The sequence below is a fragment of the Lissotriton helveticus genome, chromosome 3_1 (genome assembly GCF_964261635.1).
Source record: "Lissotriton helveticus chromosome 3_1, aLisHel1.1, whole genome shotgun sequence".
Lineage (NCBI taxonomy): Eukaryota > Metazoa > Chordata > Amphibia > Caudata > Salamandridae > Lissotriton > Lissotriton helveticus.
Genome location: NC_136061.1, coordinates 979,513,211 through 979,538,264, shown reverse-complemented (window position 1 = coordinate 979,538,264; position 25,054 = coordinate 979,513,211). Strand labels below are relative to the sequence as shown.

The following is a 25,054-nucleotide window of genomic DNA, read 5'->3' as shown; positions in this document are numbered from 1 at the left end:
GTTATGAAAATAAACAGTGTATTTATTTATAACAAGACTACCCTGGCTCTTTATGAGACAGGGAGCTAAGCACACAACAAAACTCTTACGAAAATACTTTTAAGTTAGCACGTTACACAAATGCCCGAGGGGCACGAAAAACCATATACGCTAAAAGTGGAATGCGAATTACTAGCAGGTAAGTAACAGTTCTAATAGGCTTTGGAATCGCTAGGACTGGACTAGGGAATCATTAGATTACTACTAGGAGGCCCAGGGGACTCGGGTGCAGAGTGTGCACTCTCACGCGGGATGCGGGACAAAGTCTATGGAAGCTAGAATTCACAAAGTTAGTGTTCACGGGCGAACCCGACCTGGTAGGGAGAAAACGACAGTGGATCCTGACCCTTGGATAGTGAGGCTATGCTGGGACACCGGAGTGCCGAAGTTACCTAGCCCAGGGGCTGCAGCTGCATAGGTCTGAAAAGACGTCGGGGATCTCGTTGCCGGACCAGGAGCCTGGAAGGAAGAAGTTGCTGGCAGGCGACCAGTGAAGGAAAGTTCGATGGATCCAAGCCTGGATCAAGGAAGAAGAAAACCTGAAAGCAGAGGGGACCAAGTTCTTGAATCACTAGCCAGTGATTAAGTGGGCACCAGGATGGCACCGGGCGAAGTCACCGCAGTCAGGTGAGTGGGCGCTGCTGGGCTCTGCAGTCTCTCGGACCAGGAGGCGTTGTCGGCGACCAGGATGGAGGTGCGAGCTGTCCCACGAAGGATGAAGTCGTCGGCGTCGAAGTTACCCAGGAGTGGGCAACAAGCCTTGGCTAATTCAAGCCCACGCGGTGGACTCAAAATGGCGTCTTGAGTGGACCAGGAGGGTCCGGGGTGCTCCTCTTCTGGAAGGGAGCAAGGGCCAGTCTGGAGCAACCAGACCAGCAGCAGAAATGTCGTCGGGCGTCGTCAGGAAGGCCACAAGCCAGCGGGCTAGTAGCCAAACAACGCGGTGAGCAGCAAAAAGCAGAAGGGCCCCACGCAGATCGTGGAGATGCTGGGGGGCTGCTCTTCGGTGCTGGAGCTGCTCAGGGTGGGGGCTTCTCGGGCCCCAAAGCACTCACCAGGAATTCACTCGGCGGGCTTGCTGTTCAGAAGTCGTGCAGTCTTGAAGATGGCCGGTCCCTCGAGGTCTCGTCACACCCACGAATCTCAGCGTGACTGATGATGCAGGTAGAGGTCAGAGGTGCCAGGGAAGCCGGTTCTCGTCGAGCTGGGCAGTCGGATTCCGGAGGAAGGACTTGCAGCAGACCGCAGTGTTCTGTAGATGGTGCCTGCGGATGCAGGGTGACTACTCCTTAGTCACAAGGGAGAAATCTTAGGAAGAAGTCTTGAATTCCTTTCGTGGAAAGTAGTTTCAGGATTCAAAGATGATCTGATTTGGAAGGGGGCCAGTCTCTACCTTTATCCTGTAAAAGGGGGCTGGCACGCGACTAAGTCCTGCCCTATGGGTGGGACTAGGAGGGGGGTGGTTACACCCACTTCCTTGGCGGGCTTTTCCCCAGCACAGGGTCTGGAGTGACCCTGGAACTGGTTCCAGCCAGCCTATGCACAGTGAGCACCGGGGTGCCACGTGCAGTCACCTTCCTCTAAAGCCCTGCCTACCTACAATACACAAAACCCTGTCTGGGACGGTGCTGGCACCGCCCCTGGCAGGAAACCCTTTGTCCTTATCTCCTGCTCTGGGAGGACTCCCAGCAGCAGGAGGGCAGACTTGTGTCTCGGTGGCAGCATCCATTTTGTGGATGCTAAGGCTCTGTCTGACTTTTAACCGGGTTATAGGTTACAGGCATGTCGTGTCCCTCTAGAAGGGTGGAATGCTAACCCCGTCGCCAGAATTGGCGAGGGGTTAGTATTCCAATTCGTATGACACCTTACTCGACATGTTTTGATAAAGCGATACCAGAGTTGGCACATAACCGCGAGGATTATAATGCACTTAAGAGTATATGGTATGCGATATCATGGAAACGGCTAAGGGATGGATCCCGAAAGCCGCAGACAGGCTCAGCTCATGCCAGAGCACCATCTCACACGATTCCAAGCACTCTGCCTTCAGGATTGTTAAGGCCTGCCATAGGAGTGACTGATAGGAGATCTGTGTGTCCATTTTAGGGTTAGATATAGGTATACTATATCTAAAGCAAAGGGTGAGTACACCACCTTGCCCCAGCTGTCGTGCAGCCAGTTGTGTCAGTTTTAGTTAGTCAATCCAGGGGTGGCACAATACATGCTTCAGCCCCTGGGAGACTTCTGGGTGCACCTCAGCCCTGGGTACAGGGACTTGGAGAGGGCCCAGGGCCAATTCAGTACCTGAGTACAATTTGGATAGAGAGAACAGCTAGGCTGTGGGTCTGATTAGCAGGCCCACAGCCAGGGAAAGTCGTAAACCAGTGCAGCAAAAAGCAAAAATCTGGGTGATCATAGGATTGCAGACCCTACTCTCCTACATGACCCCCCCCCAAACTTTGGGACAATAAACTAACCTTGACCAGGTGAGTCTTCTTGCTCTAAGTGGAAATACCTGGAGAGCCCATCAGCATTGCTGTGATCAGTCCCAGGTCTATGCTCCACTGTAAAATCCATCCCCTGTAGGGAAATGGACCACCTAAGCAGTTTGGGGTTTTCACCCTTCATCTGATTTAGCCACAAGAGGGGCTTATGGTCTGTCTGAATGGTGAAGTGAGTGCCAAACAAGTAGGCCCTCAGCTTCTTCAGGGCCCAGACCACAGCAAAGGCCTCCCTCTCAATAGCTGACCAATTTTTCTCTCTGGGTGTCAACCTTCTACTAATGAAAGCAATAGGCTGATCATTACCATCAAAATTCAGTTGAGACAGAACAGCTCCCACACCCAACTCAGAAGCATCTGTTTGGACAATGAATGGCTTGGAGTAATCTGGACTCTTGAGGATAGGTGCTGTGCACATGGCCTGCTTTAGGTCATTGAATGCTTTCTGACAGCTTGCTGTCCACTGAACTTTCTTTGGCATCTTCTTGCTTGTCAGGTCATTAAGGGGGGTCACTATGGACCCATAATTTCTGACAAACTTCCTATAGTACCCAGTCAGGCCCAAGAAAGCTCGAACCTGAGTCTGGGTGATTGGAGGAGTCCAGTCCTTGATGGCCTGTATCTTACTCTCCAGTGGCTGAACCTGGCCTCCACCTACAAGGTGGCCCAGGTATACAACCTGTGACTGCCCTATCTGGCACTTTGTGGCCTTGATAGTGAGGCCTGCCTTTTGCAGGGCCTCTAACACTTTCCTCAGGTGGACCAGGTGATCCTCCCAGGTGGAGCTAAAGACAGCAATATCGTCAAGATAAGCTGCACAGAAGTCATCCAGCCCAGTGAGGACTTGATTCACCAACCTTTGGAAGGTGGCAGGTGCATTTTTCAGTCCAAAGGGCATTACCACAAATTGATAATGCCCTCCAGGGGTAGAAAATGCTGTCTTAGGTTTGGCTTCCTCAGCTAACCTGATTTGCCAATACCCAGCTGTCAAATCAAATGTGCTTAAGAAGTTGGCAGAAGCCAATCTATCTATAAGCTCATCTGCTCTTGGTATTGGGTGGGCATCAGTCTTAGTGACTGCATTGAGGCCTCTGTAGTCTACGCAAAACCTCATCTCTCTCTTACCACCCTGGGTGTGAGGTTTTGGCACTAGAACTACTGGGCTAGCCCAAGGGCTATCTGAGGGCTCAATGACTCCCAGTTCCAACATTTTCTGCACTTCAGTTTTGATGCAGTCTCTAACATGATCAGGCTGTCTGTAGATTTTACTCTTGACAGGCAGACTGTCTCCAGTGTCAACATCATGGGTACACCAATCAGTTTGGCTGGGTGTCAGAGAGAACATATGTCGAAAGGATTGCAGAACTTGCCTGCAATCCTGTTGCTGATGTTCAGTGAGGCTGCCACAAAAGACAACACCATCAACTGACCCATCATCAGGATTCTGAGTGAGCAGGTCTGGGAGAGGGTCACTCTCTTCCTCCTGTCCCTCATCTGTGGCCATGAGCAAGCTCATGTCCTTCCTGTCAACATATGCCTTGAGCCTGTTAACATGGAGCACTCTGAGAGGGCTCCTGGGAGTTCCAAGGTCCACCAAGTAGGTAACCTCTCCCTTTTGCTCAATGATGGTGTGGGGCCCAGACCATTTGTCTTTCAGAGCTGCTGGGGCCACTGGCTCCAGCACCCACACCTTCTGTCCTGGCTGGTACACAGTCAGTACAGCCTTTTGGTCATGCCAAGCTTTTTGCAGTTCCTGGCTGGCCTCAAGGTTTTTAGATGCCTTTTCCATATACTCAGCCATCCTGGAGCGGAGACCAAGTACATAGTCCACTATGTTGGTTGCAGGCTTTTTGAGAGGTCTCTCCCATCCTTCCTTCACCAAACACAGGGGTCCCCTTACAGGATGCCCATACAGAAGCTCAAAAGGGCTGTAGCCAACCCCCTTCTGTGGGACCTCTCTGTAAGCAAACAAGAGGCAGGGGATCAGGATATCCCATCTTCTCCTAAGAGGTTCAGGTAGTCCATGAATTATCCCTTTCAGGGTCCTGTTGAATCTCTCAACAAGCCCATTGCATTGTGGATGATAGGGTGTGGTGAACTTGTAGTTCACACCACACTCTTTCCACATGGCAGTCAGATATCCTGACATGAAGTTTGTACCTCTGTCAGAAACGACCTCCTTAGGGAAACCCACTCTGGAGAACACTCCAACTAGGGCTCTTGCCACTACAGGGGCTGTAGTGGTCCTAAGGGGAATAGCCTCAGGATACCTGGTGGCATGGTCCACCACCACCAGTATAAACTTGTGTCCTGATGCTGTCTGGGGTTCCATTGGACCAACAATGTCAATCCCCACTCTTTCAAAGGGAACCCCCACCACAGGTAGTGGTATGAGGGGGGCCTTTGTTGTGCCACCTGACTTACCACTGGCTTGGCAAGTGACACATGAGCGACAAAACTCCTTGGTATTCTCATTCATATGGGGCCAGTGAAAGTGTGAGACAAGCCTGTCCCAAGTCTTTGTCTGACCTAAATGACCTGCAAGGGGAATCTCATGGGCCAAGGTGAGAAGGAAACCTCTCAGAGACAAGGGGATGACCAGCCTCCTGGTTGCACCAGGCTTGGGGTCTCTTGACTCAGAGTACAGGAGTCCATCTTCCCAGTATACCCTGTGGGCACCTGTGGCATTCCCTGCAGCCTCAGCAGCAGCCTGCTGTCTGAGGGGTTCAAGGGAAGGGCAGCTCAACTGTTCCTTCCCCAGGTCTGCTCTGGAGGGTCCCCCTGAGCCCAGAAACTCAACTTGATCAAGTTCAAGCTCTTTAGGCTCAGTTTCCCTCAGCTCTTCTAGATCAGCCTCCTCAGAGACTTGATCCTCAACCTGGGGCAAGGGGGAAGGCAAAGCCTTACCCTTACTGCTCTTCTTCTTGGGAGGTGTCTGGTCCATAATTTCAGGATCCAGCACCTGTTCAGTGGGGCATCTTCTGGCCTGTGACCTAGTCACAGCAAGTACATGTGCTGGCAAGCCTAACATCTCCATGTGAGTCCTCTGCTCCACTTCTGACCATTGTGATGACTCCAAATCATTGCCCAACAAACAATCAACTGGGAGGTCTGAACTGACTACAACTTTCTTTTGTCCCTTCACTCCACCCCAGGAGAAAGCCACAATTGCCACACTATGACTAGTAGTGACATTGCTGGCATTGGTCACCAGGAAATCAGTACCTGGCATGATCTGTCCAGGGTCCACAAAGTTAGGTGTCACCATGGTGACACTGGCACAAGTGTCCCTATAGGCCTGAGCCATCTTGCCATTAATCAAAGGTGTCTGCCTGTATTTGCCCAAAGTATTGGGACTTATTTCAGGGGACATATCCATGTCCCCTGTACAGACAAGGACAGCCTGAGTGAGTGTGCCAACTAAGTTGTCAGACCCCTCAGTACCCAAGGTTAACCCAACTAATGCCTTGGGAGTGACACTACCACTACTGACTGTACTAGGGGGTGCAGTTGCTTTAGGAGCTGTAGTGGCAGGAGTTTGTCCTCCTCCTCTTTTGGTGCACTCACTAAACCAGTGAGATTTACTTTTGCAGTACTGGCACCACCTTTTTGACTGGCCTTCTTGAGTCTTCTTCTTCTGGGAAGCCTGACCCCCACCCTCTTTGGTTTGTTGGGGACCTGGTGAAGACTTCTGGTCATTTTGCTCATTCTTAACATTACCCTTCTGGTCTGCTTTCTTCTGACCACCCTGGTTCTGGTTCTGGTTCTGCTTGATCCTTGTCCTGACCCATTTGTCTGCCTTCTTTCCCAATTCTTGGGGAGAGGTCAGATCTGAATCAACAATGTGCTGGTGCAGCAACTGGTTCTGACAATTGTTTAAAATTTGTTCTCTCATCATTAGATTATACAATCCTGTGTAATCTGTAACCTTGCTACCCAGCAACCAGCCCTCCAAAGCCTTAGTGGCACAATCCACAAAATCAGACCAGTCCTGAGACTGAGTTTTCTGGGTGTCTCTGAACAGCAACCTGTACTGCTCAGTGGTTAAACCAAACCCATCAACCAGTGTATTCTTCAGGACCTGGTAATTGTTAGCATCCTCCACTCTTGTAGTGAGGAGCTTATCTCTACCTTTACCATCAAAGGAGAGCCACAGTATAGCTGCCCACTGACTCTGGGGAATGCCCTGCACAGTGCAGGCCCTCTCCAGAGCAGCCATCCATTTCTGGATATCATCCCCTTGCTTAAAGGGGGGCACTATTTTAGTCAGGTGTTTAGTATCTAAACCCTTCTCTCTATCTCTTGGGAGATTGCTGCCACCAGTGGGAGCTAGCCCACTCATCTGCTGCTCTCTTGCCAGGGCAAGCTTCTCTTTGGCCAGGGCAATTTCTTCCCTTTCAATCCTCAGTTCAGCTTGTCTCATCCTAGCTTCATGCTCCTTTCTCTGAGGGGAAGTAAATCTCCTCTGTGGAGGATTCCTTCTCCCCTGAGAAGAGGCATTAGAGTGCAGAGATCTATTGGAGTCCCTAGAAAGAGATCTATCTCTCCTAACTCCAAGGTTAGGCCCACTTCGGGTTAGTACTGGGGGGCCCCCAGATCCTAGCCCAAGTAAGTCTAAGTTGGTCCTAGTTAGCCTTCTGACTACCTCAAGACCCTTGTCTACCTCATCCCCAGAGAGTACCTCCTGATCCTCCTCCTCAACTGCTGAATCAGTGTTGTGGAGATCTGGATCCCCAGAGGTTCCCTCTAAGGCTGGCATGTTCTCATGTAACTGAGAAAGCTTTCTGGCATCATATGTCTCTAAGAGACCTATCAGAAAGGAAGTGGTGGGGTTAGACCCCTGCTTCAGTTTTCTGGAGACACAGATCTGTCTCATCTCATGAAAGCTGAGAGCTGCATATCTTGAAGTGACCTGTGGAGGGTCAACACTGACCAGGGGAGTCTCAGTAGAGTCCTCCTGAGTCGACATGCTTTTCTAGTGAGGTGTAAGTGGTGCACTTACCTACACTATATGTTTGCCTACTGATCCCTTGCTAGAGTTGTAGTTTAGGGTGTGCTAAGCCCTAGGAGCTACAACAGCTGGTTCAGTAGAACTCAGAGTATTCTAAGCTAAGTTATATGTACCTTTAGTACTTATGTGATCTTTCACAAGATATTCTTAGGGCATGTGTGGTAAAACAACAGCAAGCTCAAATCCCAACCGCTGCTCACCAATGTGAGAAGTTGGCCTGATGTGCAGTGCTCACTATTCTAGTGATCACTATATATCAGTCCAAACAACCCTTATTGATGATTGGTTGTAAGTCAACCTTATAGACCAGCTATCCTAGTAGCATGGATACGAGCAGTCTAAGGCTAAGACTCTAGAGGGCGTGTTAAGCCAGCTGTTTTACCATCACATTACCCCTTGAACACCCAGTGAAAGGACACCACACAAGTTGTTATGAAAATAAACAGTGTATTTATTTATAACAAGACTACCCTGGCTCTTTATGAGACAGGGAGCTAAGCACACAACAAAACTCTTACGAAAATACTTTTAAGTTAGCACGTTACACAAATGCCCGAGGGGCACGAAAAACCATATACGCTAAAAGTGGAATGCGAATTACTAGCAGGTAAGTAACAGTTCTAATAGGCTTTGGAATCGCTAGGACTGGACTAGGGAATCGTTAGATTACTACTAGGAGGCCCAGGGGACTCGGGTGCAGAGTGTGCACTCTCACGCGGGATGCGGGACAAAGTCTATGGAAGCTAGAATTCACAAAGTTAGTGTTCACGGGCGAACCCGACCTGGTAGGGAGAAAACGACAGTGGATCCTGACCCTTGGATAGTGAGGCTATGCTGGGACACCGGAGTGCCGAAGTTACCTAGCCCAGGGGCTGCAGCTGCATAGGTCTGAAAAGACGTCGGGGATCTCGTTGCCGGACCAGGAGCCTGGAAGGAAGAAGTTGCTGGCAGGCGACCAGTGAAGGAAAGTTCGATGGATCCAAGCCTGGATCAAGGAAGAAGAAAACCTGAAAGCAGAGGGGACCAAGTTCTTGAATCACTAGCCAGTGATTAAGTGGGCACCAGGATGGCACCGGGCGAAGTCACCGCAGTCAGGTGAGTGGGCGCTGCTGGGCTCTGCAGTCTCTCGGACCAGGAGGCGTTGTCGGCGACCAGGATGGAGGTGCGAGCTGTCCCACGAAGGATGAAGTCGTCGGCGTCGAAGTTACCCAGGAGTGGGCAACAAGCCTTGGCTAATTCAAGCCCACGCGGTGGACTCAAAATGGCGTCTTGAGTGGACCAGGAGGGTCCGGGGTGCTCCTCTTCTGGAAGGGAGCAAGGGCCAGTCTGGAGCAACCAGACCAGCAGCAGAAATGTCGTCGGGCGTCGTCAGGAAGGCCACAAGCCAGCGGGCTAGTAGCCAAACAACGCGGTGAGCAGCAAAAAGCAGAAGGGCCCCACGCAGATCGTGGAGATGCTGGGGGGCTGCTCTTCGGTGCTGGAGCTGCTCAGGGTGGGGGCTTCTCGGGCCCCAAAGCACTCACCAGGAATTCACTCGGCGGGCTTGCTGTTCAGAAGTCGTGCAGTCTTGAAGATGGCCGGTCCCTCGAGGTCTCGTCACACCCACGAATCTCAGCGTGACTGATGATGCAGGTAGAGGTCAGAGGTGCCAGGGAAGCCGGTTCTCGTCGAGCTGGGCAGTCGGATTCCGGAGGAAGGACTTGCAGCAGACCGCAGTGTTCTGTAGATGGTGCCTGCGGATGCAGGGTGACTACTCCTTAGTCACAAGGGAGAAATCTTAGGAAGAAGTCTTGAGTTCCTTTCGTGGAAAGTAGTTTCAGGATTCAAAGATGATCTGATTTGGAAGGGGGCCAGTCTCTACCTTTATCCTGTAAAAGGGGGCTGGCACGCGACTAAGTCCTGCCCTATGGGTGGGACTAGGAGGGGGGTGGTTACACCCACTTCCTTGGCGGGCTTTTCCCCAGCACAGGGTCTGGAGTGACCCTGGAACTGGTTCCAGCCAGCCTATGCACAGTGAGCACCGGGGTGCCACGTGCAGTCACCTTCCTCTAAAGCCCTGCCTACCTACAATACACAAAACCCTGTCTGGGACGGTGCTGGCACCGCCCCTGGCAGGAAACCCTTTGTCCTTATCTCCTGCTCTGGGAGGACTCCCAGCAGCAGGAGGGCAGACTTGTGTCTCGGTGGCAGCATCCATTTTGTGGATGCTAAGGCTCTGTCTGACTTTTAACCGGGTTATAGGTTACAGGCATGTCGTGTCCCTCTAGAAGGGTGGAATGCTAACCCCGTCGCCAGAATTGGCGAGGGGTTAGTATTCCAATTCGTATGACACCTTACTCGACATGTTTTGATAAAGCGATACCAGAGTTGGCACATAACCGCGAGGATTATAATGCACTTAAGAGTATATGGTATGCGATATCATGGAAACGGCTAAGGGATGGATCCCGAAAGCCGCAGACAGGCTCAGCTCATGCCAGAGCACCATCTCACACGATTCCAAGCACTCTGCCTTCAGGATTGTTAAGGCCTGCCATAGGAGTGACTGATAGGAGATCTGTGTGTCCATTTTAGGGTTAGATATAGGTATACTATATCTAAAGCAAAGGGTGAGTACACCACCTTGCCCCAGCTGTCGTGCAGCCAGTTGTGTCAGTTTTAGTTAGTCAATCCAGGGGTGGCACAATACATGCTTCAGCCCCTGGGAGACTTCTGGGTGCACCTCAGCCCTGGGTACAGGGACTTGGAGAGGGCCCAGGGCCAATTCAGTACCTGAGTACAATTTGGATAGAGAGAACAGCTAGGCTGTGGGTCTGATTAGCAGGCCCACAGCCAGGGAAAGTCGTAAACCAGTGCAGCAAAAAGCAAAAATCTGGGTGATCATAGGATTGCAGACCCTACTCTCCTACACGCCCACTTTCCGCTCATCTTTTTAATTGGCTTTTGTCCCTGTACTTTGTAAATGGTGGCTTTCCATTAGTCAGTAGGCTTAGTAGTCTCTCTTTAGTGCCGCCTTGTTTCTTCTTGTAACCTCCCATGAGGACACCCCCTGTTACATGTGTTGTTACTCCCTAGATTTTAATGACAGCCTCAGGGCATTATTTTCTTAAAGGGCTTCAGGCAGGACACACACTTGCTCATAAGCAAGGCTGGCAGTGGTTACTTTACTCACTAGCACTTCTTACATATATATGAGACCTTCTTTAAATGTAACTTCAACAGCTCCACACAGAGTACAACCTAATCCCGAATTAATGTAATAATTATTTTGTCACATTTAAAAGCTACTAATTTTATATATGGATATAGCTATTTGAATGTACCTGTGGTACTATCTTGTACGTAAAGCATTATGGGTAGGGTGGATTTACCATATCTTCTGCAGGATGCAGTACCATCTGTGGACAAAAGAGGTCCCTTAGGACCTTTTTTGTCCACATATGGTATTGCACCCTGCAACATAGCTAGTTAAACAAGCACTGGCGTTGCCAATAGGTCTCGCATTAGGAAAGTTTAACCTATTGGTATTGTAAATGACAAATTTTGTATCTGTGTTGGTTTTGAAAATAGCAAAATTAATAGCTTTGTCATTTACAATGCCAATAGTTTTAACTTTTGCAAATGTGACACCTATAGCATTTGTTATGCAATATGTGTCGTATTTACGTTACTTACATAGTTTTGCAATCAGTCATCCCCTCTGGTAACCTAATTCTCCGACCAGCACATTCCTGCTTACAGTTCAACAGGATTTTACAATATGCGCATTCAGACGTTTTTATTCCATTCCCTCACTGCCTGGACGAGCCCAGAAGTGCTGGGGCTGAGGGCAGACGGGGTCAACCGACTGGCAGACTGAAGCGACGTGAGACTAGAGCTGAAAACAGAAACAAGGAGTGTGGCAAATGGCCGGAGGGAAGCCGGATGGGGGCAGGAGAGCTGAGATACTGGCAAATGGCCGGAGGGAAGCCGGATGGGGGCAGGAGAGCTGAGATAGCGTGTTAGGGGAGGAGAAGCCGCAGAGCGCACGCTGGGCGAAGCCCTTTGATGTGCTGTGCGGCCGTGAATGCGCGTGCTTGTTTGCTCACGTGATTCACGTGAACTTAATGAAAACCGCACGAACGAAACCCTTGGTTTCACAAGTTTTTTGAGCACTTGAATTCTCGCTCCCTCAATGCGCTTGCGCGCATTGATAGGTCGCGAGACCTAAAGCATGGACATTTAAAATGCCAATAACTCCAACGTTGCAGGGTGCAGTACACTATGTGGCCAAAAGAAGTCCCATGGAACCTCTTTTCGCCACATAGTGTACTGCACCCTGCAACATGGCTAGGTAAAAAACATTGGCATTTATAATGCCAATAACTTCAACTAATGCGAGACCGATTGCATTTCCAATGCAATATGTCTCTCATTTGTTAAAGTTAGAGCAGTTGGCGTTGAAAATTACAGTATTTTTTACTTTTACTTTTTTATACTATTGGCAATAGTGCTATGCAAATATAATAACTCCACTGCAAATAACAAAACATAAGTAAAAAACATTGTTATTTTCAACGGCTCTAACTTTAACAAGACCTATTGCATGGCTTCCGGCCTGCTCCGCTTGTTGAAACATACTTTAGCGCAAATCAAAATGTATTTCTTATTCACCTTGCAAGTGGTGTCTGCCATTATGAATCAGGAAATTAAGAAAATGGTGCCCATGCCATTCAGTGGAAGGGAGGTGCCTCCTGAATGACGTGGGTACCAGTAACACCATGGCACATGTGTGTGTGCGCCGGCATTACACTTTTTTTTTGTTTTGCTGATGCTTCACAACATTGCCAGAAAGCATTGGCCAAGCCAGTAGCTCCCAAAGGTGAGACTTGTTGACTTTGTCACTGCTTCTTGATAAAGAGAATGCGCCTTCGGATTAGATGTAGGAAATTCCCTAAATGTTACTTATGTTATACTTTGGTAAATTTAAATCAAACTTTCTTTTTCGTGAGCTTATTCAGTTGAAACTGTCATGTGGGTTATACCATTCGATATATACTACGTGTGCATGCATCTATGATGCAAAGACTGTATTTTTCAGAGAGAAGAACTTGTCAACGGACCCATACTAAACTCTACACGTTGAGCAATATAACGGACTTACTGGAAACCTAATATCTCATTTAACTGCTTATCTAAACAAGGTTTTTAAATCCTGATGTGGAACCTATTGTTGTAGCCGAGTCTGTCCTGTGAATTTGTGTTTCAAATCAAAGCATAGTTTTTGGGATGAAAGTTGACCTATGCGGGTGTTGGGTTATTATTTAGCTGTAGTATCGTTGCCAAAGCGTAGAAGGGGTCCCTGCTCTTTGGTTTGACAGCTGTCATCTGTTGTGGGAAGAGTGCGGGAAAACGTCCTCCCTCCTCTTTGAAAAGAGACCCTATTATTTCTTTAACACATTCACTGTGTGCTCTGTGCTCACTGAAGAAAGTATTTTTTACCAGCATGCAAGGAATGGTGTTTTTTTTTTTACTATTGTGTATTTTTTTGTGTCATGCACAATAAAAAAGTAAGCCTCTTGTTTGTAAATAATGTTTTTTTAGAGTACTTTAATTGTTCTTAGCCCCAAGCAGAAGTAAGTTTTAAGCTTGCACATTTGGAGCTACTGTATGTTTTCAATTACAGGATATGAATGTCCGACTAAATGAAGTGGTTTATCTTATTAAAGATGTGCACCAGGCACATGAATAACTGCTGCATCCTTTTTGAATGAGCAAATTGTGCTATTAGTTTGATCTAAGTTGAGTTCAGTTTGGTTCATGGTTCTCACGATGGTATCGGGTGACGTGTTTAAGCTGTAAAGTGGATAAGACAATTCCATCAAATATAATAATTGGAAAGCCTTGGTGCCACCACGCAGTGCTTGCTCATTTTAGGTGTCGGTGTGTGTAGGACAGTTACAGTTTTGCACTGCAGCGCTTTCGTTTGCACGTGAAAGTCACTACAAGCACTGTAAATAAGCGCTACATGTAAATGCAATTCAAATCCTTCACTGCTTGGGGTGGTCAATGACATGAGTGAGATCCAAGAGCAGATCATAGGTTTTGGGGAAGAATATAGTTTTCAGGCAAGAAAAGCACATTTCTGTTGATTGTGGAAATAATGCCTTTGCAAACAATGGCGTTGCAAATGGCATGCGATCCTTGTCATTGAATACTTTTTCTGTCCTAAGATCAATAACTTTGACATTTGTGCTTATAGCTACTCTACTGTGTGCTTCTTTTATATCAGTTCCTCCTTTCAAAATACGTGGCTAATTAAAAAAAAATTGGGCATGAAAGGGGGGCACTCTGTGGCTAATCACATATTCCCTCTTATCCATCGTAACATCAATTTATAACATGCTCTATCAGAGCAAGGGAGAGGCATAAGAGAAAATAACTTGCACCATTCTTTCAGGACACATTATTGTTTACTAGCCACTTTCTCACCTCTGAGAAGATCAAAAAACAATGCTCACACACAGGTTGTATGGAGTGTTCAAAGACAATGATGGAAAAAACAGATCAGACTGTCCAGTGTGTGTCTTGGACTTGTTTGTAGACAGGGCCATTTCTACGTGTTTTGCCGCCCTAGGCGAGAATTGAAAACTGCCGCCCCCTCCCTTTTATTACCATCACTTTCTCCCCCTGTCATCCAGGCTAGGGAGGCACCCCCTCTACTGCTGAACCCTTCTATGTTACTCTCATTTACTATCGGGAAACACGATCACAACAGGCCGGCATGCAAACAACCTCAACGAAAGTCCCAGGCCAGACCTTTACGGTAGCCATACACTCACAGAACTATGTACACGGATGCCCATTAGAGCCTTGTGTTTAAATACCACCAAGGCTTTAAGTGCACCTTGTTTTAAAAACCAGAAACAACAAAAATAGTAACTTGCATTGCTCACTCACCCAGTACCTGTCCTCAGTACCCATCAGTGAACACAGACATCAGGGCTCACTTGATCATTACCTGCCCTCAGTACCCCACAGTGAACACAGTCTTCCGTGCTCGCTCGGCCAGTACCTGTCCTCAGTACCCCTCGATGAACATAGTTTTCAAAGCTCACTCGGCCAGTACCTGTCCTCAGTACCCCACAGTGAACAAAGTTGTCAATGCTCCCTCGGTAGGTACCTATTTTCAATACCCCTCAGTGAACACAGTCTTCAATGCTCACTCGGTCAGTACCTGCCCTTAGTACCCCTTAGTGAACACAGTCTTCAGGGTCACTTGGTCAGTACCTGTCCTCTGTACCCCTCACTCAACATAGTCTTCAATGCTCAATTGGTCCGTATCAGTCCTAAGAGACCCTCGGTGAGTACCAATTCTGAGCGCCAGTCCTTAATACCCTTCCCTATTGTGCCACTCCTCGTGCGCCTCTCCTCCCTCGGGTCTTTCTCTTCACCCCTCACGTCTCCTGCACGTTTCCCTCAGCTCTTTTCACGCCTCAGTTTGTAGTTGTTCCTCTGCACCTCTCCCCTCTCTCTCCCTTTGGTCCTCCTCTGCACCTCTCCTCTCTAAACTTCCCAGTCTTATCACCTCCTATCCTCTCCCGGGTCCTCTCTTCTCATTAAACTCACAGTGATAATTAGTTTAACAGGGAAGGTTCTACTCTACCCAAAACCCCTCTCTTTCCCTTTATGGCTTTAGAGAGGTCATCCTCTCTTTGTAGTTAGAGTGTTGAAATGCAGGTTTATACACACACCTTCGACTATGTGCATGGCATGTCCTGTTCTTTGTGCTACAAGCACAATTCCCAATGTTCTGCTGTTTTTTGTTAGCTCATGATAGTGGACACGGTCCCTCCTGATCGGGTTTTTTGATTTTTGCTGATGTCTGTGTTATACATACACTTCTCTGTCCCCGGCTGCTTCCGTGATTTTTTCTGTCTGTGATGTACACACAGTTCCTTTGTTCTGTTGTTTTTTAGTTCTGTGTATTTGTGTTACGTACACGATTTCTTCTGCCTGGTTTTGTTTGTTTATTTGTTGATGTGTGTTTAATATATGCTGATTTGTTGGGTCTTTTGTGCTTCCTATTATCTGGTGTCTGTGGCACACACACGGTTCCCCTGCCCGCTTTTGTATACTCAAGGAGTTCCCTGTGCCAGAGTGTGTTTTTGGTAGTCCGTGAGTTCGGTTTTGTACAGAGAATCCCTGCGCTGTCTTGTTTTCGGTAAACCCTGTTTTCTTCACCATACAATCTGTTTTCGCAGTGTTATTTGTGCTAAGTACACTTGTCCTTGTGTATTTCGTAGGTAATTCGAAACCGTGTGCATTTTTTTGCGAACGTGTGTGTCCTCATGCGCTCTTAAATGTGTTTATCTCCACGGGCACCTTTAACTGACCGACACATTACTTTTCTTTGGATATTTTTCTTAACCGCCTCTCAATGCAGTTATTTTCAAATGCCTTCGGTAGCTTTATGTGCCAAACCGTGTGATTTCTGTCTCCTGGCCGCGCAAGCTCGGTTTTGCTTTTGGTTATTTCCAGGGCCGTTTCTACCATTAGGTAAGACAGCCGCTTACCTCTACCTCCGTAGCCTCAAATAAAAAAAAATCCCCCTTTTGCCGCCTAGTGTTGCCTAATGGTAGAAACTGCCCTGTTTGTAGAATAGCTGAGGGCCACCATACAGCGCAGAAGACTGGCATTTAGAATGGTGCTGTGGTAGAATTTGAGGTGGAGAATAGTGTTTACCTTTGAAGGAGGAAGAGGGCCTTTAGAAATAAATTGCGGTGCTATCTGTTAGGGGAGAACAGGGTGCTTGTCTTTGAGAGCAGGGATGGTATTTTTTGGGAAAGAACAAGCGTAGTGACATTTTGGGGTGGGGTGAAATTGTGTGCCTTCGTAACTTAGTACAAGACATTCTTTTAAACAACACTCTTTTTTTGAGGGCAGGGATTCTTTTTTAATATTTTGGGTGGGCTGGTCAAACTACATTGACCCGCACTTTTACCCCAGTCTTAAGACTTGACTTTGATTTCAATGAGACCGCTATATAGCGAATAAAGGAGCTGAGCTGTCCTTAAAATAGCTGTATATAGGAACTTAGGTTGATTTTGATGTTTAGCAGTGCGTGGTCTTGTGTTTCATGTCTGACCATTTCTGTGCACCTTTCTCCATGCTGGCCTCTCACTGCCATCTACATAGTTGGCTAGTCGAACAGGCTGGGCAAATTAGCTGATGAGGTACTGTGCTGAGCTCCTTGATTTCATACTTACCTGCTTTTCTTTAGAAGTATTTTAGGTAGCAGGGAGCGGTCTTGTGTCTGTTTGCTCTTTATGCACCTCACTTCCCTATATTCGACCATCCTCATGAATAATTGCTCAGTGACAGTGATACTTGAATAGCCAAGTAGATGCTGCATAGCGTTCTGTTTTAGTTGTTTGGCAGTGTCACTGGTCCCTGCCTAATAATGTGGTAGTCCTTGTACAACTAAGGCATTTCTGTGTTCTGCTAAAACTTTCCTTCTATTCATATGCAAAGTCTCCAGTCTCCAGAGGTGTGAATGTATATTAGAATCATATCCTTCTTCCAAAATGAAGTTCTTCACAGGAATACCACCATTTGAAAAGAGCTTATGAATTACTGCATTATCAAGAATCTAAGGTATGAACCCCACAATGCAAGAAGGACTACCTCTCCTATCTCCTCCTTCAGTTTCTCTCTAATACTACACATAGATTTGCCTTTTGAGACATGTAATTCCAGAGGCAGGCAGAGCACCAGATTTCACCAAGACTGTATAGCCTGCATTTCTCAGCTCAATACAATTTCACTATTTTCGTGGTGGTCACATTAGATGATGTTCATGAAGAAAAGTAATAATACTGGTGGAATTATAAAGTGCTAAAGTAGTAAACCTGCAAAATATTAGCATTGATGGGGCCTCCACATCTTTCATTTGTAGGTTGAGCAAAAAAGGTTAAGTGTGCTAACAGCTGAATCATGTCTACTATTAAGAGGTGGAGTTCCAGGAGAATTTGGGCCTATACCCTATACCCATGACATCTTTCAGGGCTGCCAGATTTGCCACTATATAGGTCCTCCAAACTCTCCTTGGAGGGGGCCTGGCTGTACTCGGATCTATTCTACATCTCACTAGCACATCTGCCCTTCTCACAATTAACTTACCACTCTGTCTGTGCACCATACTTCTGCCTGCCCAGATAATTGGAAACATCTTTTTTTATTACAACTTTTCCCAGGTGTAGAGTTCTAATGCCTCTCTTTTTCTCTAATTCTCAAGGTTTCTCGCTCTCCTCTATCCGTCCTCTCTCCTTGCTGCCTCTTTCTGCTACACACACACACACACACACACACACACAATCACCCAGAATCACCCAGCTGCAGTATCCAGTACTACACCGATTCACCTGATCTTCTGACTTAAAGAGAGCATGAGCAGAGAGTGATGAGAGGGCCTCATCAGTTAATGTGGGTCCTAAAGCTCTCTTTTACCTTAACTTTTGTGGCAATACTTGTTGTGTGACCTTGCTTAACCTTTATCACTTCATGTCCTATTCATGCTAGGCTTGGTTTGGCTGCTGAAAAGTTCACGTGTGCTATTGTTATGATGCATCCAGGTGGCTTTTTTGATGCTACTTTATTTATTGTTTTATCAGATAATGTGTTACTTGTCTAAAAGATTCTACTGAATTGCTTTTCCGAACATTTTCTAGGGAACGTCAGGCCCTGATCCAACCACTGTGTACGTGGATATGAGAGCTCTTCGCCATGACAGGTACAATTGACATTGAATATTGTTATACAATCAGTAGTTCCTGATTCACAGTTACAGAGTTTCCTGGAGTTAGATCATGCATGTGTGAAACGTATTGTAGATCTCAGCTTGTGCACTAACCGGCCATCTAGTGTTTGGTTTGGAATATTAAAGAGTTTAAGTTTCAGTTTAGATAATGACTGGATACATGTATAGAGTAGAAAACAAATATAAATAAAGCTATACCTTATAATCTTCTTTACATTCGATATGACGTCTCTCCTGATTTAGTAACTCACACCGCCGAAAAAGAGCCACAAAACAAGGTGCCACTGAAGGGCCATCTCCATCAGAGAAAGCAGAGGTTTTGATTATGTGGGGAAGAGAGTTGTAGTGGGTGTAACAATCTTGTTGCATAGCAAACTCTAATACATTGATCTGTTTATATGACTGTTCCCAATGTAAGCGAAAGGTAGATCTCTCCGAAAAAGTTTGAAATAAGGGTGATGAAACTGTTGCTGATGGGAAGGTAATGTTCATAGCATGTATGGCTGTAGATACACATGCTTAGTGCTCCTATACCCACCAGCGATGCTCATCCTTTAGACAAAGATAGCAAAAAGATTGATGCAGCAGACAAAAGGGTGGCAGTCAGAGCAGCGACTCTGTGACAGATAGCTAATTTGGTGTTATTCCCATCACTTTTTGATAGGATGCAGTTGGAGGATATTCAAGTGCTCCTTAAACATCTCCCAGAGCAGTATAGAAAATGTGAGAATGAGATTGTGTCTGAGATCAAAGTCATCTCTAACACCAGCATTCACTGTGCATTAGATTCCTCAGACACAATCTAGGGGCATCAATGCCAACATTCTTAGAGGTCATCCCTGGCTCTGTTCCTCCGGGTTCATGTCTAAAGTCCCACAGCATCTCTTCAGCCACCTGTTTGACAAACTGCTTAACGTCATCCTGCCTTGTAATGTTGGGCTTGGATGTTTGCAAATTGTTTTTCATTGTAGAAGTTGCACATGGTTACTGAATCCATATTAGATTGTTTTATTCCCCCATCTGATTTGGATGTGCACTCTGAGTTCGTGTCCTGAACCCGTTTTTCGTTGGGCCCATTTAGTTGCTTTTTGGATTCCATTGTGTCAGATTCACCTGGAACTTTCATTTAATGGCACCTGTGTACTTTCTGCTGCACTAAAGACTAACATCAAAGTTCTGGGGTGTCGAGGGCTTTGTGACAATTGGGATTTGAGAACCTCCTGAGACCTTCTTCACCAAAGAATGCTGCATGTGTGATAGAACTGACTTTTTCAGAATTGCCCTCGATGCCATTCAAAATATTCGTGGTCAGACCACCATAATGTGTGCAACGTGTGTATGTCTTACGTCCACAACGACGCCTCCTATCTGTCCTGCCTTACCTTCAGATTCAAGAAAACCCTCTGGTATCGAAGGGACTGGGACTGAGCACACAGAAAGATGTATCAGCAGAGCACTTCTGACACCACAGACCTCTTTGGGAAAGAAGATCCCCTCAGTGTTGAAGAGCAAAACATGGCTTATCTGGTCAGACTGCGTGATCAACACTCCGTCCAGAAACAGTGTCCTTCAATGAGTTTTACACCAAGGAGATGAAGGACATAGACCTGGTGTCAATGACCAGCCCTCGCTGCAACACCACGCTCAGGGTTGTGAGTATGCTTTTGGCCCCTGCAGCCCATATTAACAGACATAGGGCCCAGCAGAAGTCTCACACTGAAGTGGAGTACCATTGCAGATGGTATCTAGCTCCAAGCACAGAAGCAAAAAAAAGCAAAGCCGCAGAACCACGCTTCCTTCAGGTTCTGGCCAGCACAGGCAAAAAGCTTCAGGCCAAGCAAACCTCCACACAAAGTTGTCAACCTCCATCAGCTGTCAAGTCCAAGCCCTTCCAAGGGCACAGAGCAGCACCAGTCCCATCCGAAGCTGGCACCAGAGGCTACATCTGCACCGGTGCTCAAGTCTCAGTTAGTGCCAAAACTCTCCTCAACGCCAAAGCCTTGAGGCCTCCGAGGCTCCAATCCTATGACTGCTCCAATAAGAACTGGATGAAAAACAGAAGAACTAGTTTATTTGCCCAGTTACAGGCAAAATCTTGGTGAAAACATCTCCACCTCCGGAATCTCTTCCTCGGAAGAGGAGACTGGCATTTGGGGGGTGGGGGGGGCAGTCTTCTGCAGAGTCACCTACAATAGAAATGAAAGAAGAGTCACCAGTCCTCTTCCTCAGCCACACAGCCCACCCCTATCACCACCACTAACCCCCCCAACTTCCCCCACCACCATGACACCCATGCACACCACTTTGCAGACCTGCTCAGCTGGATGCATCCACAAGTGAGAATGTCCCCCCAGGTCCTACACAGGTACTTCCAACCTTGGGGCTCCCATCAGGTACACCTGTTTGCTACCACAGAAAATGCAAAATGCTTGCTCAACCTTTGCTGACACATACCGATTCCCAGAGCCCATTGGCAATGAACTATGGATGATTGGTCAGTGATATATGCCTATGGTTTTCCACCTGTCCCACTGCTTCCCTTTGTGACAAGGAAGCTCAGGCAATCATCAGTAACTTTCATATCTGATAGAGACTACTAGCCACAGATTGCTTAACGTAGAAATATCCCCAGGCGTGAGACTGGATTCAGAATTTGTTTTGCCCCAGCATCCGTGCGCGCCGGCATCAACCGACTCCGCCCAGGCGTTGTCAGCGTACGAGACGTCAGCAAGGTCACAAGTCCCACCCCGGCGCGCCTACGTCAGTTTTTTTCCTTTTCCGCGTGCAACGCGGAACCGGTTCGTTCTCCGGGCCTGTTTAGGCCTTTCCCTTTCGCTATTGAGCATGTTTGTGGGAACAGTGTGTGGATGCCTTCGGGCTTTAAGACGTGCTCGTCTTGTGGCCGCCTGATGTCGGCGACGGACTCTCACCTCATTTGCATGTGGTGCTTGGGGAAAGATCACGGCTCCACTGATTGCGAGGCATGCCAACAGTTGAAGTCGTGGCGGGAGCGCCGGATGAAACTTCTCTCGGCTCGCATGTCCAGATCGACTCGGTTAACTCGATCAGCTTCTGCGGAAGGTTTTTGAAACAGCTGTTGTTGTCGTCATCGTCCTCATCCCTCTCCTAAGCCGCAAGAGTGACGCTCCCCTGTTGGTAAGTGTCGCAGTGTGTCCCCGAGGGCTGGTTTCCGGCCTGTTGGGGGTGTGGGCTCTCTGCGGATGATGCTGCCCTCCGTATCGCCCCCCTAACCACCGTTTCCCGGTGAGGGGGCATCGAGAACCCAGATGGAGACTATGCGGCGGCTTTGCGGGCCTCGCTGGCTTCTCCTCCTCCTCCTTCCCCTCATGGGACGTCGGTGGATCCTTTGCGTTGTGCGGGGCCCTCCGTGGCGTCGCCAGCGGCTCCGTCGCCGACTGGCTCGGCTCCAAGCTTGGAGGATGTGGTGCCATTGGGGTGTGGCCCTTTGGGGGTCCCTCCTTCGGACCATGGCGCCTCTGCTTCTCCGCAAACGCCCGCGGGAGTCCCTGTGGTGTCACGGGAGGTCGCCGGGGATCGGGTCGCATCCCGAGCCCATCTGGGCCCTATGGGCAGGCGGCGAACTTGTCTGAGGCCGAGGTGACGGCGCTGGCGGCTGTTGGCCCTGGCAACGCCACAGGGGTCGGTGGACCCGCCTCGTCCCATCATGGATCGAGGCTGGCGGGGGACCCCTCGTCCCTCCCCGGGCCCCTCTCGTCCCTCCACGCAGGTGGCTGCCTCGTCGGAGGTCGAGTCGGCGCCGTGCCTTCGCCGCCTCGGCTCTGGCCCAGCCCTGGACTCCTGCACCGTGTGGTGTGGAGGAGGCCTGTCTGGCGTCTCCTTTGGCGCCAGATGGTAACATGTGCAGATGTTATGCTAACTCTTTTATGACAGAGTTACATTATGCCAAGTGAGCTAAATTACAGTTGGATCAGCAATCAAAGTTGATTATTTGAGCAGAACCAAGTCATCTTTTTTTAAAGGTAAGAGTAGTGCCTACTGTTACACATTAATGCCAGATGAGTGTGCTGGTAATTTGAAAAAACAGCCAAAGTTGACCACTTGAGCAGTCCAAGATTTTTCCTAGCATTCTTAAGCAAAAAGAGGTCTAAATCTTTGTCATTGTGTTGCAGTCCAAATGCTACTCATTTTCCTGAAGGCCTTGATTGCGAGTTGGGCAAATATTAATCGAATCATTTCGAAAACCCAAGGCAGAATTTAACCCTGTGCAAGCCATGGTGAAACACAAAATGGTGAACAGGGTACTACAGTCAGAACAAGAGTGATGCGAGCTGTTTCATATCACCCTAATGCCCTCGCCTCTTGAGGCAAGTCCATGCTGGTTTTAGATAAGGCCCTTGTAATGCCAAGCTAGAATAATTTAGGATTTTCCTTCTCTTATTTACCACCCTCCAAGACATTTTCACTTTAATTTTAATAAGGAATTGCATTTCATGGGACTAAAACAAATGGACAGGCCACTTTAACAAGCCCACCATCAACTTAGTATTCAGCAGAAGCAAACTGCTGGTGAAGGCCGTCAAGCAGTGTATCAGCCGCATCCCACAATCCGCTACCCCACCTTCAGTCATCATATGCAATGAAATTAACCTCTTCTTCACAGTCTAACATCACCAGTTCATCATCGTCATCCACACTGTCTTCTATACCTAGCCGTCATAACAGTCTGAATAAACCCTAATTAAGGCAAAATCGTTTTTTGTGGTCCGGTTCAGAGAGGTCCAAGCCTGAGAGTTTGGGCATGAATGTTTCAGTTGGAGCAGGGTCAAGACTTGTTTGCATATGGCTGGGTCCGATGGACTGGGATACAGCCCTGAGTAATTATCAGTGGCTGAAATAAATTCAAGCATTCCATCCATCAAATTTGTATGCATTTCAGTGCAATGCTCTAATTGGAATGGGTTTGTTCTGTTTGCACAGTGTGCCACTGGAACCAAGCTATTTGATAAGGGTGAAACTAATCTTGTGTTCCGGTTCAGGGAGGACCTAGTCTGGCAGTTCGGGCTGGATTGTCCTATGGGGCAGGGTCAAGATTGATTTGCATATATCTGGGCCTACACTGAGGTGGCATTGTGTGCAAAATAACAGTGGATTGGGATACGGCCCAAGTAACCACCAGACATGAAGATTAATTCAAGCATTTCATCATCACTTTTTGTGTACTTCAGTGTGACTCCCTAAATGAGACTGGTATGCCAAGACCTAGGTCCTTTGCACACTGTGCCACTGGAAACCAGCTATACTTGAATAATTAGCCCTAATAAGGGCGTAATTGGTGTTGCGTTGTTTATGTTCTGGTTGAACAAGTTACATATCTATGGTAACCATCTTTCTGGTAGATACTCTTATATGCCTGCAGATTCCTCCACTATAGAACAAACCCAGGAACCAGACTAGATCCAGAACACTTCAAAGTTATTAATTTGCCGGTAGAGGATGCTGCACCCAGTCGACGCCAGATCAGTCTTCACCAAATCAGTCTTGATTCTGCTCCAATAGGAGCAGTCCAGCCATACTACCATGCAGGTTCTTCCTGACTCGGAACACAAGCAAACCGAGACCCGTTTCACTTTTATTATGGCTCATTTGTCAAGTGTAAATTGGATCCAGTGGCACGGCGTGCAACTCGCCTTTCAACAAACCAACCCCACTTAACTTACTTACTTACTTACTCTGAAGTATACAAAAATGTGATGATGAATGATCAAATTTATCTCAGTTACTGATAATTACTCCGCTACATCCCAGTCTATTGGTATTTAGCACGCCATGCCACCTCAGATTGCAAATCTTTTTTGCCCCTACTTTAATAGGAACAGTCCAGTCCGAACAGCCAGGCCCTGTCCTCCCTGACCCGGACCACAACGATGGATTGGGCTACAGCTCAAATAATTACCCATGGTTGAGATTAATACAGGCATTCTATCCATCACTTTTTGCATGCTTTACCATACTAACTGGTCATTCTTCACCAGAATCTCCCACACAGACCACTCCAACATTCTTAACTCACTCAAATCCACCTCCTACAAAAATGACCTGCTTTGCTCCTTCATCAGCAAGCTCTCTGCAGGGAAAAGCCCTCAAACCGTTCTCCACATTGTCAACATCGTGCTAACCCAGAACACCTTCCCAGACACCCTCAAGACAGGACACATCTTCTACATGCTGAAAAAGCTACACTGGATCCATCCGTCCATGCCAACTTCTGTCCTATTACCCACCTCGAATTTATTGGAAAAATCACTATGAAGGTCGTTGCCACCCAGCTATAGGAGCACAACGGCACACATAACCTACTCCAAAGTTCTTCTTCGAGATTATACCATGCTCCAAGTAGTCAACAACACCTTCTTCTTCAACAACAAGAAAAACCTTACCTTCTGGCCTTGCTTGATTGCTTGATCAGTCTGCAGCTTTCAACACTGTCGACCAGGCAGCATTGATTCACACCCTGAAAACTTGCATGGGCTTCATTGGCACAATCCTAAACTGGATTACACCCTCTCCTCAAACTCGCCAACCAACAGCAACTCATTCAGATAGGAACTACCAGATCCTGTACGCACTCCCTGTCACCTGTTTATTTGGATGGGAGTTAACCCCCCCCCCCCCCGATCTGTGGCCTTGCATATAATTATCATACACAGGATTGGTAGGAGGGTG

The 25,054-nt window shown here is 47.7% G+C and overlaps 1 protein-coding gene across 2 annotated transcripts in view; it reads left to right on the top strand.

The window, feature by feature from the left end:
- DIP2A (DIP2 acetate--CoA ligase A) overlaps positions 1-25,054 on the top strand; it is a 784,944-nt gene that overhangs the window by 703,711 nt on the left and 56,179 nt on the right. For both annotated transcript variants that reach the window (XM_078681430.1, XM_078681429.1), the window contains one exon: positions 18,261-18,322. In XM_078681430.1, the coding sequence (XP_078537556.1) occupies positions 18,261-18,322 (62 nt within the window). The remainder of the gene's footprint in view (positions 1-18,260; positions 18,323-25,054) is intronic.